The 18,387-nt window shown below is 38.1% G+C and overlaps 3 protein-coding genes across 5 annotated transcripts in view; 2 read left to right on the top strand and 1 right to left on the bottom strand.

Moving 5' to 3' along the window:
* Positions 1 to 787: 787 nt before the first annotated feature.
* LOC115625881 (inositol-trisphosphate 3-kinase homolog) lies at positions 788 to 10,590 on the top strand. Of its 2 annotated transcripts, XM_030521098.1 has the most exons (4): positions 788 to 1,424; positions 7,571 to 7,711; positions 8,296 to 8,426; positions 9,558 to 10,590. In XM_030521098.1, the coding sequence occupies exons 1-4, from the start codon at positions 1,128 to 1,130 to the stop codon at positions 10,375 to 10,377; spliced, it is 1,389 nt and encodes a 462-aa protein (XP_030376958.1). In that variant the 5' UTR covers positions 788 to 1,127; the 3' UTR covers positions 10,378 to 10,590. The 2 variants fall into 2 exon arrangements, with proteins under 2 accessions (XP_030376958.1, XP_030376959.1); XM_030521099.1 differs by lacking the exon at positions 7,571 to 7,711.
* Positions 10,591 to 11,014: 424 nt separating this feature from the next.
* LOC115625659 (alpha-ketoglutarate-dependent dioxygenase alkB homolog 4) overlaps positions 11,015 to 18,387 on the top strand; it is a 184,139-nt gene continuing 176,766 nt past the window's right edge. The window contains exons 1-2 of one of the 2 annotated variants that reach the window (XM_030520789.1): positions 11,015 to 11,751; positions 11,811 to 12,020. In XM_030520789.1, the coding sequence (XP_030376649.1) occupies positions 11,027 to 11,751; positions 11,811 to 12,018 (933 nt within the window). In that variant the 5' untranslated portion in view covers positions 11,015 to 11,026 and the 3' untranslated portion in view covers positions 12,019 to 12,020. Of the gene's footprint in view, positions 11,752 to 11,810; positions 12,025 to 18,387 lie in introns of those variants that run through there. The other variant, XM_030520788.1, reaches the window with a different exon arrangement.
* Positions 12,045 to 13,164, bottom strand: LOC115626054. The gene is made up of 2 exons (XM_030521305.1): positions 12,948 to 13,164; positions 12,045 to 12,872 (listed from the first exon to the last, which is right to left on the bottom strand). The coding sequence occupies exons 1-2, from the start codon at positions 13,107 to 13,109 to the stop codon at positions 12,045 to 12,047; spliced, it is 990 nt and encodes a 329-aa protein (XP_030377165.1). The 5' UTR covers positions 13,110 to 13,164.

The following is an 18,387-nucleotide window of genomic DNA, read 5'->3' as shown; positions in this document are numbered from 1 at the left end:
GCGCGTTAGAGTATTAAGAATAAATAAGAAACGTTTGTATAACGTTTTATTATATGGAAAATAAAATCGCTCCACCGAGTCGGATTCGTTATTAGATATTTTTGTAACTTTTACAGGCTTTTTTATTTCTTTAGTTTAAAGGTTTTATTGATTTTTCTTTTCTTTATTTTACATCGACAGTTTTGTTTGTCGCTGAAATTAAAACTAAATTAAATTAAAACTAAATTAAATACAATAGAAGAGGAAGTTGAATTCTACTGAGGTGGAAATTATAAAGACCGCTAACTCGCGTTATCTTTGCTTTTCAACACTGATACTTCTTAATATAACTTTGGCAGTAAAGTGTAGCTAATTCGAGCTATGAATTGAAAGAAGATGGGTATATTTTTAGGTAAAATTCCAAAAGTAATTTGAAAATAAAATAACTCTTGTTTGTGTGGATTTTGGGAATTTCCACATATGGTAATGCCTTTTGGCTCTCGTTACGTTTATCCTGCTGTGTATTAGAAATGTGTTTATGCGCCGGCGAGCATTCATTTATGCTAAAAACTTCCCATTTGCCACCCCTCATTCGCGGCAATCGTACTCGCACTCAATGCCGCTCATTGCTCCCCAATGCTCCAACTCGCTCAGCGCTCTCTCAGCACCGCCGAATCGTGCATTGATCGTCGCTGTCGTCGCTGTGCCGTCGTTGTTTGTCGCGCCCGCCATAGCAGCCGACGCGGTTCGCCCACAAAACTGGCCGGCCATAAAGGCAAACCAGTTAGTCGTCGCCAAGAGCAGTAAGCGAGCACATAGCGTCGGGAACGCAGATCTAAGAAAAATCATTTATCGTACATACATAACAAGCACAGCGTATGTTCTGTGTGTGTGCGTGTGTAGTGCAGCAACAAAGTCAGATAAAAGAATATAATTGTATACACCAATACAATACAAAAGTAAAGTGCGAGATTATCAGAAAAAAATTATAGGAAATACACACATATTTCAATATAAATTTTTTGAAAAAATTGTGCGAACTGTGTGCAGTAAAGAAATGTTGCAAGAATAAAAAAGACTCAAGTGCAAATAAAAATATATGAAAAACACTTTTATAACTATTTTATCAAATAAGATATTAAATACAAATGACTATGACTTCAACATTACTGCAACGGCCCACAACAACAACCACCACAAAGGAGAAAGCAACAACAACGGCAAAGAGACGCACAACCATGGCGTGGTCGAATGATAAATTGCGTTTTTCATGCATCGATAACATTAGCCTTAAACAATTGTGGAAACTAATTGCCTTGGATACGGCAACATCAACGGCTCCCAATGCAACAACAGCAACAGCCGTGCTCAACGAATTGGAGCAGCAATCAAAGCACGCCAGCAGCAACAACAACAACCACAACAACAATAATAATAACAGTGAGGTAAGTTAACATTGCTTTGCAAATAACTGTATTGTGCGAGTGTGGGGGAAACTTCATGGTTATGGCGGGAGGTGTGGTGGGATCGTAAATCAAGCAAAAAGAAAGCAAAGCTTGTAAAGCGCATTTTATAATTTGTATATATGTATGTATATATATTTTTTTTTATTTTGTTTACTGTTGTTGTGACGTTGTGACGTCAATGCCGGCTTACATCCGTGTAGAAAGCAGCCACACTGGCAGAGAAAGTGCCCCAAAATAATCAAATGACTAGTTAAAAATTAAAAAAGACACATTACACACAAGTATAGTCGTATTAATAACTAGTTAGTGCAGAAATGACGTACATAGTACATACATACATATAGAGAATGTATGTATGTATGTACATTGAAACAACTGACAGCTGCTGTGAGCTGGAACTGAGACTGAGTCTGTGACTGGGACTGGGATGGGGATGCGTCAAATAAACCAAAAGTCGGCGACGTAACGTTAATTTGCATGACGGCTGCCTTGACTTAAGAAAGCCGAGGGGGGACGTCTCTCAGGGAGACAGAGACGACGACGACGACGACGGCGCGCTAATTAAGATCAAGCGTTCGCACAACTTGAAACAGTCGCGATCTTTCTTCTTCCCATACAGGCGCCAGTTATGTTTGCCTTATATACTACATACATATATAATATGTAAGAGTAAATAACGGCTTTAGTCACATGCCTTCTTGTATGTGACAACAAATCAATTTCATTTTATTAAAAACAATTGGCCAATATTCACTCATAAATCACAAAAAAAGAGACAAAAGCTCTCTTGTTGTGACTCGTTCATTAACTGAGCCCACTTATTTGTTACAGTGTAGCCACATCAAGTGTCAAGTGCAACAGCAGCCCACGCTGTCATCGCCATCATTATCGCAACTAGACACAGCTTTTTTTATATTTATAATAGATTTAGATTTTTATTTTCATGTTTTCAAGTTTCAAGCTGTCTGCGCCATTTAGTTTGTTCGTCTTTCGATCAAGGCTCATGATAAGTGTGCGGCGCTTAGTGGTTTTGTGGCACAGTGACACTTGAAAAGCATGCAGCACTCAAGGCTGTCTGTCTGCCTCTCTGCCTGTCTGTCTAGTAATATTTAGAGTAAAGTTCATGTGTGTTGTCTCAATGCTGAGGACAAATGTCTTTGACAGTGAAAATGACAATGAGTGGACAGTGGACGGAAATCCGCAGATGAGTGGCTCGCTAATCGAAACATAAATAAAGCGCAATATTAATCTTAGTTTTCAGCACTAGACATTCGGCTACTTCGTGGGTTCAACTGGCTGTTTAGTTCTATATTAGTAACAAATGCTCTGCAACTTTTCCAACTAGCTCTTGATCATCAAAATGCTCTTAAAACTGGGATCAAGAACTTTAAAGCTAAGGTGATGTAAAAATGAACTCTAAGTTTGATTTCGTGAATTCCCCGAAATGTTTTTGGCTTCACTATGCTGCTCAGCAACGTCTATGAATCATAATCAAATAGCAATTATTTATATCGCTCTCAGAATTTATCAAGCTTAGCCACTGAAAGTCTTAATTTTTGACGTCATTTCTTAAACGTCAGCATTTACATGAATCTGGAGGAACTACTTGTTGTCCAATGATTCGTAAGCAATTTATTGAAAAGCATTGAGTCACTCTTACAATAGAAACTGTTTATGAATTGGTATCGCTTGGGAATTGCGTATTATCGCCATAGAACTTTGTATTATGGACTTGAAAGTTTTCCATCAAGTGTAATTGTTGGGATTTTATCAGTATTTCGAATTTCACAGAAATCGTATGTCATTAACATAATGTCGGAATGTAAACAATAGGTTAACGGTGGGACATTGCACCAGAACAGAATGTTTTTCTTTGGCAAATTTGTGTGAACAGCTTCAGACAGCAGGGTTTAATAATAAAGCCATGACATAAGACATACTTCTAGTATTATACGCACAGAGGGCATGTAAGGAGACTCTGTTCTTTCTTGCCCCAACCTCCAACTGTGCACATACTCGTAGTATAAAAAGCTTGAAATTTTTACGCTTTAATTATCGGTCTTTTTGTGCCATAAAACACAACTGGTTTGGCAGCTATACGATGTTCTAAAAAAATTAAAAATAAAAGATGGCTCTTGAAGATATTGACGTCAATGCAAATAAAGCGGATTGCCTCTTTTGCAGACAGACTGACTGACCGACAAACTGACAGACAGTTTGGCCTGGGTAGCCGAAATCAAAGGCAAACCACCGCCCTGCAAGCAGCATGCTTAATTATTTTGTAGTTCTTCTCTGTAAGTATGTCAGTCAGGGTTGTGTTCTAGAAACCAGATTGCAGGTTCCTGCAACCTACCTACCCAGAAAAGAAAAGGACAAGAAGAATAAGAGAGAAGAAAACGGAAACTAGTTTAGAACCTGCTGCACGCCGGACCTGCAACAGTTTGTTCAGGGTCAAGGGTTGGTGGCGAATATTTGGGTTACCTTTCTCGGTGTGCTGAAGCGATTTTTCGATTTGATAAATTTGATAAATTTGGCAATTTTGAGTTTGTTTAATTAGCAACGCAACGGCAACGGCAGCGGCTTTGACGTCACGCGCATAAATTTTGTTGGCGCTTGCCACGACTGTTTAACCAAAAATTATAATGAAACGATTTTCTTGTCTTTGTTGCTGTTATTGCTGTTGTTGTTGGGCTTTTGTTAACACGTTCGACTGGCAATACAAAATGTTAAGTAGTCATAAATAAACACCACTAAATGCTGAGCTTAGTTAAACAGGCGCTCTGACCGAACGTGGGTTATGAGTTGAGGCTAAAAATAAATCGGCGCGTTTAAAAACGCGTCCGAATCGCGCGCACCCTGAAGCGACGCCGGCGCGTGCGGTGCTGTGCTGTGCTGTAACTTTTGTTATTTCAACTTCAAAGTTGTCACAACTAATTTATTGTAATTATTGCATTCGTCAAACTGCGGTCAACCTGACGGTTTTCCACAAAACAGCATTGATTTTTTCCCCAACAATCAGTTTTATCTTTGAAACAATTTTTTGTTTACTGCGGTTATGCAGCACGAAACAATAATTAAAGAATTGTGCATAGAAATTAAATAATAATTTGAATGCAAGGCAGCCAGCCCTCCTCTCTGAGAGTTTTCATTTAATTTTAGCACCTTTTCCATAAAATGATTAGTTAGCCGCTAATTGTCGTTTATACTTGACGTTTTATAAATAAACTGAAATAAAACGATTAGAGCGAATTGAGGCAGCTGCTTTAACTATAAAGTATAAGTACGGCTACTTGGGGTGTACGTGCAAAAATGCTTAAGTTCAGGCGTCGCTCGACAATCAATTTACATAAATCTTGCATAAAGCTGTTCTTAACGAAGTTGTAAAACGCAGCACGTTTTATGACGTCTCTAAAACAAGTCATGGCTTCTAATCGTACTCGTACTTATAGTACATGCAATTAAATTTGTCTCCTGCCCCTAACATGCGTTTCCTAAGGTCAACATTGACGACATTAACTAAATTGAATACAGCTCTAGCCACTTTGATGTGTGCGTTGAGTATTATTGTTGTTGATGTTGTTGTTGGGTTTAGCAGAACTCGATACGGTATTTCAATTGCAAGCCGCGAACGTTACGGTTTCGGTTTGGGTTTGCGTCCATGTCGCCCCAAATGTCAGTCGATATGTGACAGCTTATTAGCGCCTAATTAAAACATAAAAGCTATATGCCACAGATATAAGTGTGTATATATAGTATGTTGGATGTATATGTGTTTTATTAAAGCATGGCTGATAAGCGATTGCCAGAAACTTCTTTTTGATTTGGCAAATAAATACAATTGTTATTTGCTTCTTAAAAGTAAAGCTCACTTGTTACTACATATACATGATTTAATGAAATGAAACTGTGAGTAATAGACTCATAGCTTGTTTTAATTACGCTATTGTATAAAATGTAAGCATTTCAATCTATGATCTATTTAATTTAAAATTTCGCATTACTCCCAATTTGCTTAATGCTCGCGAAATGAGATTCACGCACTTGACCCAATGAGTTTGAAGTTCGCTATTGCATAAAATTCATGGAATTCTATGGTTTTAATCATATAGCTGAGTTGAGCTAATTAGGTTTGACATTCTCCAATTAGAAGGTGGGGTTTAACTGAGCTAGAGTTGGAGTTAGCTTGAGAAGAATTTGAAGTAGCACTTAGCTCGAAGGAATTCTATAGTTTTGAACATACTATATAGCTCAGTTGGGCTCATTAGGTTTTCATACTCTCATTAGAATGTTGGTTTTACTGAGCTAGCTTGAGAAGAATTTTATGTAGCACATAGCTCGAACTTAACTATAACTTTTTATAACTTTTTCTATACATGATTTATAGAAATGAAATTTTCGCATTACTCACATTTCGCTTTAAGCTCGCTATTGCGTAAAATTCAAGGAATTCTATAGTTTTGAACATATAGCTGAGTTGGGCTAATTAGGTTTGACATTCTCTCATTAGAATATGGCTTTAACTGAGCTCTAGTTAGAGTTACCACCTAACTCTATTGCCTTAAAAATCCAGCTATATATGCAATTTTTTGTTTAATAATTGATTGAGCCATGATAAGAAAAACTATCGTATCTAAACATAGAGCTGTTATGGGCTCCATGGGTTATACATATTTTCAAATGCATTTTGGTAAATGGTTTTGAAAAGTGTTTCATTTAATTTACAGTTTTTGGCAACAATTTCTAAGCAATTCACACTTGAACAGTAGTTGCATGCTTTATGGGATCGTCATGATCTGGAATACCAATTTATTTATAGACAAGCAAGGAAACACCGTAGAAACTCATTGAATTTCATGATAAAAAAGGTTCACCCCTGGAAATTGTGTTACTGGATCATGAGTGCGGCCATGCCAATTAATAGATAACAGATAACATACTTGCTATTGTTGGTTCTACTCCCCGATATAAAATACTCGTACATAGATATAGCATTTCTATACGTCTTGAGCAAATTTGCGTATCTCAAACAATTTTGTTACCACACCCACCCACTTGAGAATAACAATGTTGTTTCCTCTGCCAAGTCAAACATTTGAGCAGCGATAAGTGGAGGTTAGGCTAAGATCAAAGTTGTGGCTGATGAATTAGCATTTGTGCCACATATGCAAATTTGTTAACTGCTTACGTAAAAGCCGTCACACATTGCAGCAATGTTATTAACCTGCTCGCCTTATCTGGAGGGGGGAAAAAAAGACGCAGTCTTATCTACCAGTTACGATAACAAGCTGGAGAGATAGGCGCACGGCTTCTGCCCACTGCTCGTGCTGCCTATTCAAAAGTTCTAGTATTTATTTAGATGCTGTGCAATGAACAGGTTTGAAGGCAGGAGCAGCAGCAACTAAAGACGCCCTAATTAGTTCATTAATTTAAAACGAATTTTTATTTTTATGGGCTGTGTTGTGAGCGCGGGGTGTGTACGAAACGGCAATGCCCCCTTGCCTTGTTTGTACACATTGTTATGGCCAAGAGTTTATAACTTAATTTGAATTTTCATGGCAACAACAACAAAAACAACAGCAGCGGCAACAATAACAACAAATAGCAATGGGCCTTTCAGCATTTTGCATACTAAGTGCCTAATTAGCAGCGAATGCGCGTTTTTTCGCTCATAAACCACACACAGGCAACGGTCCATAAAACAAATAGCGCAGAAATGAAAAGAAACAAAATGTATACTCGTATAAAATATACATATAAATACTATACATTTCAAATAAGCGTCAACAAATAGATTTCTGCCACTGCCATGTTCTCTCCTCCTGTTGTTGTTGCATTTTTATGGAATAATTAATAGTTTTTTTTGTTTAAAAAAAAAGCTTGGCATGTGTCTGAGTCACATTATTGGGCTGCGCTCTTGATTCATGTCCAGCGGAAGACTTGGTCTTATATATGTATATATATAATGCATATAGTTTTTTTTTTAATTTTTTATTTTGTAAACAACATGCCAGTATGTACGTCTAAAAATCGAAGCTTTATGCATTGACGTCAAACCCACATTTGTTTTCACGCTTCTATATCTCTCTCCCTCACACAAACTCTTTCTCTCTCTGTCTCGCTTACAGCAACAAATGCAATACGAAAATTGTGAAAACTTGGCCGACTATTTGAGCTTACAAAGGGCAGTTCAAGCACAAACACACACACAACTGGGCGGCATCCACGCCCCCAACAGTCACATGTCATTGCTGAAATGTTTGGCCATTGTAAGTATACAAAAAAAAAAGCGAAGGAAATAAAAGAAAAATTTTCCATTCCATCCATCCAATCGGCAAGAGAATTGCAATTCCAGACAATGTAAATATTTGTACGACCAGATGGTAACCGAAAAAACAAAACCCGAAAACACTTCCTGCTCGAGGAGAACCTCAGACAATAAGAGACCGCTTGGCTTGCATAAATTTCGTATAAATACAAATACTATACTCGTATATAATCATAAAAAACAAAACCAAACGCTGCAAATAAAATCACATACGTTTTGGGGCGTTGCGACAATGGCAAATAAAATAAAATGTTTCGTCTGATTATTTATAATCTTGAGCAGACAGACAATAACGATCCCTCCCAGAAAAAATTGCAGCAGAGTCCAGAATTTTTTCTTTTTTGTGGTGTGTGTGTGTGTGGGGAACCGGGTTTAACCAGTTAGTGGTCGGACAGATCGCGATATCGCCAAAAGTGTGAAATAATTACTGTTTCTATAGATCAGCAACAATCGACTTAAATAAACAACATTAACAATTTTCCATTTGCTAATTGCATTTATTTTTCTCTCTGTTTTTTTTTTTAGAACGCCTTAGAACTGAGCGCCCCTGCCACGCCTCTACTTCTCCAGCAACAGCAACAACAACAGCCAGAAAAACAGCCAACGGAAGCAGCAAAGCCACAGGGCTGGATGCAGTTATCGGGCCATCCCGAAAGGTAAGCAGCATTAACCACATCTTCTAATATGGAAGTCCATATAACAATTTTAACTGCAAATCATTTCCTTTTTTGATAAGGACTAGAGTTTTCAAACTACGATTTTTAAACTTTTCATATAAAAGGATACTTAGAAATATTTCAGGACATCATCTCTAAAAGAGCTAGAACTTTTTACAAACTTACCCTTTGACTAAAGAAAATATAGTAGATTCATCGTTGTATCCAAAATACTATACAATATATATATTGATAATTAATGTGAATCGTTTCATTGTTCTACAAAGAGAGTTCAAAAAAGACTTTCAGAAATATTTCAAATCTACAAGTATATATGTACTATATGTCTCCATATTGAGAAGGAATGTGCATATATCATTTCTGTCTTCTACTGCTTGCGTAAATAGCTTTACCAGAAATTGAAGACTGAAGTTTTTAGTGAAAAAGGAATGCCGTTTCTATTATTTTGTCCATCACTGTACATAACAATTAGAGCTTTCATATAAAACTATTCCAACAGAATTGGATCCCAAGAAACCTTTCTGATCTAGTACTTATGTTTTTAAATTTAGACCAATTTACAATTCGTTTTAGAAATTTCGTTAAGTGCTGAGCTTTACAATAATATTTAAGAAAATATTGCAAAAGCAGAATCTTATCTTCCGATTAATTAATGATTTGGACAAAGAGCCCTGAAATTAGAGAACGTTTTCTATTTTTCTGGTAACACCAATCTTAATTTAGAGATCACAGTTCTATTGTAACAATATTAGAAATTGTTTTTCTTCAATAAATTTTGTCAGAAATTTAGGGCTATTGATCCAAATAGTTTTTAAATTGAAAACTTCCGTTTGATGTAGAAAAACTACAAGTATTTTGAAAAATGTGTTAATTCCCCCTCTAAAACTTTTCCAAAAGTACGGCTAGCTATCCTTAGTTAAATCATTAACTGTCAGTTACACAGAATTTCGCTAAATGTTGCGTAATTGAATATATTATTGAAAACTCTAGACCAAGTTGAAATTCTTTTAAACTTCCAAAAGTCCGTAACAATTAAATTAATATGATATAATATTAATAAATGTAAAATAATAATATTAAATAACCCATTCTCTTTCTTAATATTTGCAGCATTGTGCCCACGAGCAGCGGCATTGTGCGAAAGCGGATCGTTAGCATTGACGATAGCGAAGTGCACGCCTACGAGCTGATCTCACAGGAGCCTCAGACGGCACAGATAGTGCCTGGGTATCTGGGCAGACGTGAGCTGCACGGACAGCATTACATCGAGTTGCAGGATTTGCTGGCCGGCTTCAAGGATCCGTGCGTCATGGACATCAAGATGGGCTGCCGCACCTTTCTGGAATCGGAGGTCAGCAACACAACGCTGCGTCCGGACTTGTATCAGAAAATGGTGGCAGTCGATGCGAGTGCGCCCACAGCTGCGGAGCATGAGGCGCAGGCGATCACGAAGCTGCGTTACATGCTCTTCCGCGAATCCTTGTCCTCCTCACACACGAAGGGCTTTCGCATTGAGGCACTGCGTCTGCGTGGCCGCGCCCCCCTCAAGGACTTGAAAACCTGTCGCACCGACGAGCAGATCACACAAACCATTGAACAGTTCCTGGCCGCACGCAAATCCGTTCAGAAGGAGCTGCTGAAACGGCTGAAGCACATGCGCCTGGTCATGGAGCAGTCGGCGTTCTTCAATCGCCACGAAATTGTCGGCTCCAGCATCTTCATTGTCTACGACAATGAGCGCGTAGGTGCCTGGCTGATAGACTTTGCCAAGTCCCGTCAGCTGCCGCCACAGCTGAGCGTCAGCCATCGGGCCCACTGGATGCCTGGCAATCGGGAAGAGGGTCTCCTGAAAGGCATGGACGAGCTGATCCGTGCCTTCGAGACGGTCTATGCGCGCAGCACCAGCCATCGCAGCTGTTTGAAGATGTAGGCGTGGGCGGCAGGTCCTCCCACTCCCACTCCAACTTCCACACCCCTTCCTATCATTATTATACTGGCATATAAGACTGATTACAACACCAATTTCCACGCTCACGCTCATTCGTACAGCGGACTTTTCATCGCATGCGGCACGCTTTGGATATTTTCCATATTGGAAACACAGAAGCGGCCAATTCGCAAGACTTGCAACTGTAGGAAATTAGAAAAAGAAAAATTAAAACGATTAGTATTGAGCACCAAGCAGCATTTGTTTGAATGAAACAGGTTTAAGTCCCTAGTTTTTAAGACCATTGTACTAAAAACTGAATTTTGTACGCAAGAAATAAAACTGAAGAGAAAATAGTTCAAAGAATTGTGCAAATGTTGTTTTTACTCTTTAATTGCGATTAAATCGTTAGTCGTACAGCAAAATCTTTGGATTATTAATTATATTTATTTTCAAAAATGGCAGCCAATTAGATTTGCCCGCAATCGCGGCAATTTGAAATATTTGTTACGATGTGGCAGCGCTATATTTTTACATTTCGCGTTGAAGTGGCAGCACAGCGAACTTTCATTTTGATGGGTAGCATTTTTCGCGCATTCTGCTTGTTGCGTTCGTTAGACGAGAACTTCTTGAAATTTTATTAAAATACGGGATGAATACCATACGGCCTTGCGGCTGCAAGGGTGTACGGACCTGTCTCACCTGCGAGCAGGACTTTCGGATAGAAAAACCCTCGCTGCAACAGCAATTTCAACAGCTGGAGCCTTGGTCTTATTGCACGCAATGCCAATGCCTGTACGCCGGCTGGGACGTCGGCGCGGTGCAGTCCCAACACAATGCGCACGATAAATCCAAGGGATTGGCGCTTCCCGGCGTGCTGGTGCAGGAGCAGTTTCTGAGCGAACATGAGGGCGCGCAATTAATGCGCGACTTGGATGCCCTGCCTTGGGCAGTCTCGCAAAGTGGGCGCCGCAAGCAAAACTTTGGCCCCAAAACGAACTTTCGGAAACGAAAATTACAGTTGGGTGCATTCACAGGATTCCCGGCCAGCACGCAATACGTGCAGCAGCGTTTTGCGAATGTGCCGCTGCTACACAACTTTCAGACTATCGAGCAGTGCTCGCTGGAGTACGAGCCCAGCAAAGGGGCGAGCATAGATCCCCACGTGGATGATTGCTGGATATGGGGGGAACGTGTGGTCACTGTCAACTGCCTTGGCGATGCTGTACTGACGCTGACAGTCTATGAACCACAGCAGGTCAGCAAATACAATTTAGATCAAGTCCGAGAATATGAGCAGAGCTTGCTGGCGCCGCTGCTGCCCGAGCGCGAATTGGCGGCTTACAAAGGGAAAGTGCTTCGCATACCAATGCCCAAGTGCGTAATGAAAACCTCATTAATAGTTTAAATATTTAATTATCGAAAACTCCTTGTAGTCTGTCGCTCATTGTTCTCTATGGCCCCGCACGCTATCAATTCGAACACGCAGTGCTGCGCGAGGATGTGCGAGAGCGACGTGTTTGCATTGCCTACAGAGAGTTCACGCCCATGTATATTGATGGCAAGGATAAGCCGCAGGGCGATGGTGTGCGAGCGAAATCTATGGTGTTTTGGCGAGTGCCAGAGTCAATAAACGTGCAATGAAGGTAATTAATTTCTTTTCTTTATTATCAATGTGGCTCATCCAATTGAATGAGGTATTCCGCTTCCAAGTCACCATTGTTCTCGCTGGCGGGTCGATAGTCTAGAAGCGCCACATGCTGTGGCAGCTGCACGCCATGAACGCGCTTGAGATGAGCGCGCAGATTGCTGCTGGTGCTGAAGGTGTTCGAACACACCATGCACTGGTGTTTCGAGTGCTTCTTGCGTATGTGGTCGTTGAGATCCTTGATTTTGACGAAGGCAGAGGTACAATATTTACAAACGTGCGACTTGCGCACATGCGTCTTCAGAAACTGTGGGGAGGCATAGGCCAGGGGACAGTATTTGCATTTGTAGACGGCCTGACTGCCCACGGGCTCCACATCGAACAGTCGATTTGCCTCATTGTACTCGTCCAGGTTGTTGTGCTTCAGCTCCACGGCGGCATAGTCGACAGTGCGCAGCTCATTGGTGGGCAGACCCGACAAGTTCTCGTTCAGATCGATCACATCATCGAACTGCGCAGCGGGTAGAAACTCGGAAACGATCAGAAAGTCGTTGTTGTTCAGTTTCTTTGGCACTTTGGCCACAACATGCTTATACGCATCACTATCATCTGCGTTCTCCTCTTCCTCCAACTGCTGCTCACTGATTTCCTCCACAAGCTCTTCAGCTTCGCTTTCATCGCACTCTTCTACCTCGCTGGGCTCGTATGCCTTCTGTGCCTCATTGTACAGCTGCTGTAGCTGGCGATTCGAAATGAGTAGCTTACGAAAGTAGGAATAGTGCGTCAGACACTCCTCCACACAGGCGGTGCACATCATCGGCAGCTCCTGCGCCAGCTCCAGACTGATGACCTATTAATAATAGGGTGTTTGAATTGGACTCTTCCACTCATCTGGGCTTGCAATTAATTTCAAGGTGCCACCTACCTGGGAACTCTGGAACATGGTCTGCAACATTGTCAATATAGTCACTTGTTTCTCTATTTCGGCGCCATCCTCGTCCAGTGCCCAGGCGCTGGCCTTGTACTCTGTGATGTCTACTGTGGGGCCATCGACGAAACAAATGCGACACAACTTACGCAGATCCATCGTAAAAGCGTGGCTATATTTCTAAAATGTCGCATTAATCTTCAGCCCTTCAATTTGTAAACAGTAGTCGTCCACTTTATGTGCAATTACCAAAAAGCGCTGCCAACTTAACTTATGCCAGTCAGCTGGCTTATTGTTTTATTTTAATAGTCTGGCAACTCTCCACTAAGTCGAAAACTGTGAGTGGCGGTCAGATTTAAAAAAAAGTTTGCAACATTAAAGTGTGGTTAGGTTTTTAATAATGTAACTAAATATAACTGCTTTAGTTTTATTCTATTTATAAACATAGTTGTAGTATTTTGAATATTTGGAAGAAACGTTGCAATGGTTATCAGCTGTTTTCAGACGCAAATTCTGCACTGCAAGCAGAACTGTCCGTCTGTATGAACGCATGGATCTCGGAAAATATAAAAACTAGAATAACCAAACTTGTTTCCAAGGGAAAAGACATTTTTGTTTGTTTTTTCAGCTCGCTACAGATAGATCCATCTTTTCTAGTGACTTAGCTTCAGGTAATCAAGCAAATGTATGTTTTTATTGTTTCCAATATTAAAGTATGATTAGCTTTTTAATAATTTAACTAAACATAACTGCTTTACGTTTATTCTCTATATATATGTACATAGTTGTAGTATTCTTCACTGAATATTTGGAAGTAACGTTGCAATCGTTATCAGTTGTTTTTAAAGCAAACCTTACGTCTGTATGAACGCAAAAATCTCGGAAAGTATAAAAGCTAGAGTAACCAAACCCAGGTTCTCCTATGGCCGAGAAAGGGGACAAATTTGTTTAGTTTTCCTGATGCACCACCAACATAAAAACACAGCATTAACGATTTGTTCAGATAACACAATTATCGATGAGTTATTTTCTTCGAGCGTTATCGTAAAATTGTCTAAACTGCGTTCGCCTGTAATTGTTGACTCCTTAATGATGTCATTCGAATCACGAATTCTATGCCATTATTGATAATATTTGTATGGATAGCTTCAAACTATGCGATAACTCGACCGGATATCGGTAAAAAGATGTACTTATATAACGTAACCATTACTATGTGGGATTTTTGTAAAAGTCCGGTTTACTTTGGGATGCACCTTCTAAATATAAACTTAATATAAATCCACATTTTCGAAACGCAAGAGCAATCACCGATTCCAGCAAAGGCTTTAATTGTGAAGGCATTATCGATCTTGCATTTTAGTGAAATAATCGATACGGACAGATCCATCTTTTCAAGTGTCTTAGCTTCATGTTCTGCAAAGCTGAAAAGAATAGCTTCCTCTATGAACTTCCAGAAAATTCAATATTGTGAAAAAAAAGTCGCGCGATTCTCTTTTCAAAATAAATTTTATTCAGTTTTTGTTTTGTTGTTTGTTTTTTGTTTCTTGCAATCATTTCTCTCGAGTTTTAAATTTAATTTTCTTTTGTTTTTATTATTGAAATCATTTAATTCCTTTTGTTTTTGCTTACAATTAATTATTATCGTCAATGTGACGAAAGTTATTTGTCTGCCAATAATATTTATTGACAACAGACTTTTGCTAATTTTAATAGATTTTTGGTTTTTGTTTTGTGTTTTTTGGTATAAGTTGCGGTTTTTCTTTACATGCATTTGGGATCTCATCTCATCGACTTTCTCTCATCATTATTACACAATTTGGTTTATTAAGTATGCAATTAGCTATGTTTTAATTAAACTGGTTTGGTTTGGTATTTGTTTTGAGGTTTTTGTTTTAGTTTTTGTTGGGGGAGGCGGGAGCATTTCTGGGAGTTTTAGTGCTTAACGTTTGCAGTTAATAGCCTAGTTTAGTTAGTTAAATGCTAATTTTTAAATATATCTTTAAAACATACTGATCAAATGTATGTGTGTCTGTCTTTTAAACGCTGAGTTTTTCCTTTTTTTGGTTCATGCAGAAACGGAAAACATAAAACAGAGTTTTTGCTGTAGAATTTCGAGCTGCTCTCTCTTTTTATTTGTTAATACGAATTGTTGTGTACTGTTTAACTAGCATTTGTTTGTTTTTGGTTTTCTTTTGTGAGTATGATCAGTAGAAATTAGTTCAAACTTGCATAGAAGTGCAGTAGTACAGATTTCAAATGATAAGACATTTTCTTCTTTTTTTTTTTTAAATTTAACTACAAGTTCAAGTTGTCCGCTGACTTCAGAACTTGTGAGACGCATTGAATTTAGCCGTCAACCCTATAATTCTTGTTGTTTTTGCAGTAATTTTAAATTCGTTTTTAGTTATCCTCGCCTAATGTGTCGTAGGACGCTTATTACATAATTAATATTGGGCTTTCCTTTCATTTAATAATTGCCTATTTAATGCTAGATTAGTTTAGTTTATTTTATACATACACATGTAGACTTCATTCTTTTAAAGAGTGTAGAAAATGTTTTGTTTTTCATTAAAATAGCTTCCTTTTTATCAAAAAGACATTCATACGTACGTACATTTAGTAGTAGTTCTAATTAAAGTTTAGCACTAAACTAATTATAAAAAAAAATAAAACAATAAAATATTACAACTAAAATGGATAGAAGACTTGCATTGCTTCTAGGCTCTGCTGCCGAACGAACTAAATCCTGCAGACATACAACCTCAGGGGGGACAGAGCCTGGTAGTTACTGGTAGGATTAAAATTACATTATACGCGTATCAAATGCAAATGAAACATACAAATCGATTTACGTTTAGATCTAGAGTAGTTCCTTCCATCTACATGCTGAATGATAATACTTATAGCCGGATTCCACTCATATAACATTTCACGGTTATCGCAATTTATCTTTAATCTTCTTCCTAACTGATGGCAAATCGAATGAATGTCCTGAGAAAGGAGTCAGTGAGTGGACTCTGGCCATAATAGTTGTAGCACCGAATGGAGCTCTGTCTATAGAGCTAGCTAAAGATGCATGTCTTTGTTTGTTTGTTTCTTCCTTTCTTTTTGTTTTGTTTTAGTATTTAAGAAGTTTTTATTTTTAAGCACTTATTCTGCATTCGTTAGTTTTGAGTTTGTCTGTGTGCGAAGCATATCGAAATTGTTGTTATCCTTGATGTAAGCAAATGGTTTCTGTGTTTCTTTTTCGTAATTTCGTAAGTAAAACTTTGTCTGGTAGCTTACGCCTAAAATCATAAGTGATTGCACAATTCTGTTAGAAATTTTCGGAACAAGAGGGCGAATACTGATACAAAGGAGATAGAGAGTTACGGCGAGGGGGCGGGAAGAGGGGGGAGTAGAGAGTTAGAGAGTATGTGCGAGTTATACGGCAGTGTTGCTTGGCGACATTTTCATCATCATTTTCTTTGTAACAAGGAGGTAGGTTTTTCATTTTGTGTTTCATTTCGCTTTTGTGTGTAGAAAACGTGTACATTAAAAGGTTTCTTAGGTGGGTTTTGGAAAAGTTATACATTTTCTCATATTTTTGTTTTTGGTTTGGGAGCTTTACCATAAATATCACTGTTACGCTTTTTGGTTTCATATTTTCATATTTTCTCAGCATGTTTCTGGATGTGAGTGTAGTAGTAAAGATTCTCAAAACAATAAACAGCAGTAATAGTAATAAGTAGTAGTACGAAAATATTTGAAGCTCATCATTAGGAATACTTAGGAAACATATACTATAATATGGAATATGGAAGAGACAAACGCATACAAGTTCAAAACAAATTCCATGGGTCCTTTTGTTGTTGTCACCAATTTCCAACAAAATTGTGTTGCAGTCGTCGTTGATTTGGGGGTATGGGGGGATTGGGGATCGCTGCCGGGGCTGCTTGCTTGCTTTTTTCTTATTAAAAATATATACTCGTATGCGCGGTGATATATGTGTAATAAAATATATATACACCGGTTGTTGTTCTTGTTCTTGTTTTTGCTGTCGTCTCGTATTGCTAATTGTTTTGACTATTCAGTTTTTGTTTTGCCTTTAATTGGTGACTATAACTGATTTTGTATTCGAATTTGCTACAATAATTCAACAATTTTCAATTTTCTAAAAACAGCACGTTCGTTCAATGAACATATCTTCAATGTATTTTTGTATTTGTATTTGAAATTGTATCTGTGTTAGTTAATTACATGTACTATATTAATATGTATCCAATATTCATTATTATTGTGTCAGTTTGTTACCATCTAGGCCCGACTAGGCCACCCAACCTATCTCCATCCCTTCTAACAAAATGCCTTTAAAAACTTATCTAAATGTACCACAAATAATACCCTACGTCTCAACGACCACCTCATATTTCTTCCTCACCTAAAAACTTTACAAAGCCCGCCTACCCTTGGCTTTTGGCATTTCAGTAATTCGGCCGCTCTGTGTCTAGGCTTTTTTTTTCTGTGCAGACATCAGTAGGAACTTGGAGTTGGAGTTATATCAATAAAAAAGTTATATTAAAAACAGAGGGCGAGTATTTTTTTGAAGCAAACTGCGACTTTACAACACTGGAAAATAAACGATTACCCATGACTTGAAGAGAAGAATTTCTAAAGGGAGCTTAACTTTGGAACTATTTAAAAGTCGCTCAAGTTTTAAAACAATTATTGATATACGAAAAAGGAGAATCATCAATTTTTCCTTTTCCATATGATAGTCATTTGATTCGAAAGGTGAGTTCATAGAGTTCTGAATCACGTGGATTGCTTGCGCCTGATTAGCTTAATTGAAGTGCTAGTTTTTTGTTTAAATACTCGTATGATATAGAATTATTGACATTTTTAACTCCCCTTTAATTTAGACATTCTAATTGTGCAATTTTTCAAAAATTAAATTCAATTGATAGCATATTATAATATTTGTTGCCAACTAGAACTTTTGAGCAGATAAAGGATCGATTAACTAAAGTGAACTGTAAACTGAAGATAAACTACAAGTTTATGGCTGACAAATTATTTAAATATTTATAATCAGTATTCTTCATATGTTCCTCTTCTTGGACACGAATTTTTTTGGTGAAACGCAAAACTGACATTTGTAAAATGAGAAATGAAGAAAGGATTAACTACAGAGAATTGTGAGGGTAAATAATATCACTCACATATATAGTTATAGCTGATAAAATGAAGAAGAAAATAAACGCTGTTTATTGAGCTTAATCTTAAAAGTTTAGCAGGAAGATGAAGAATAGATTAACTATAGGAAACTGAGATATATAGGTATATAGGCTGATAATATGAACAACAAAAGCAACGCGGCTTATTAAGAATAATCTTGAAATGAGAACATAATAAGTTATAGCTGATAAAATAAACAACAAAATGAACGCTGTTT

This window comes from Scaptodrosophila lebanonensis, unplaced genomic scaffold (genome assembly GCF_003285725.1).
Source record: "Scaptodrosophila lebanonensis strain 11010-0011.00,11010-0021.00 unplaced genomic scaffold, SlebRS2 tig00000080-arrow-pilon, whole genome shotgun sequence".
Taxonomy (NCBI): Eukaryota; Metazoa; Arthropoda; class Insecta; order Diptera; family Drosophilidae; genus Scaptodrosophila; species Scaptodrosophila lebanonensis.
The sequence above is the reverse complement of the archived record's forward strand: the minus strand, read 5'-3'. Positions and strand labels throughout refer to the sequence as shown.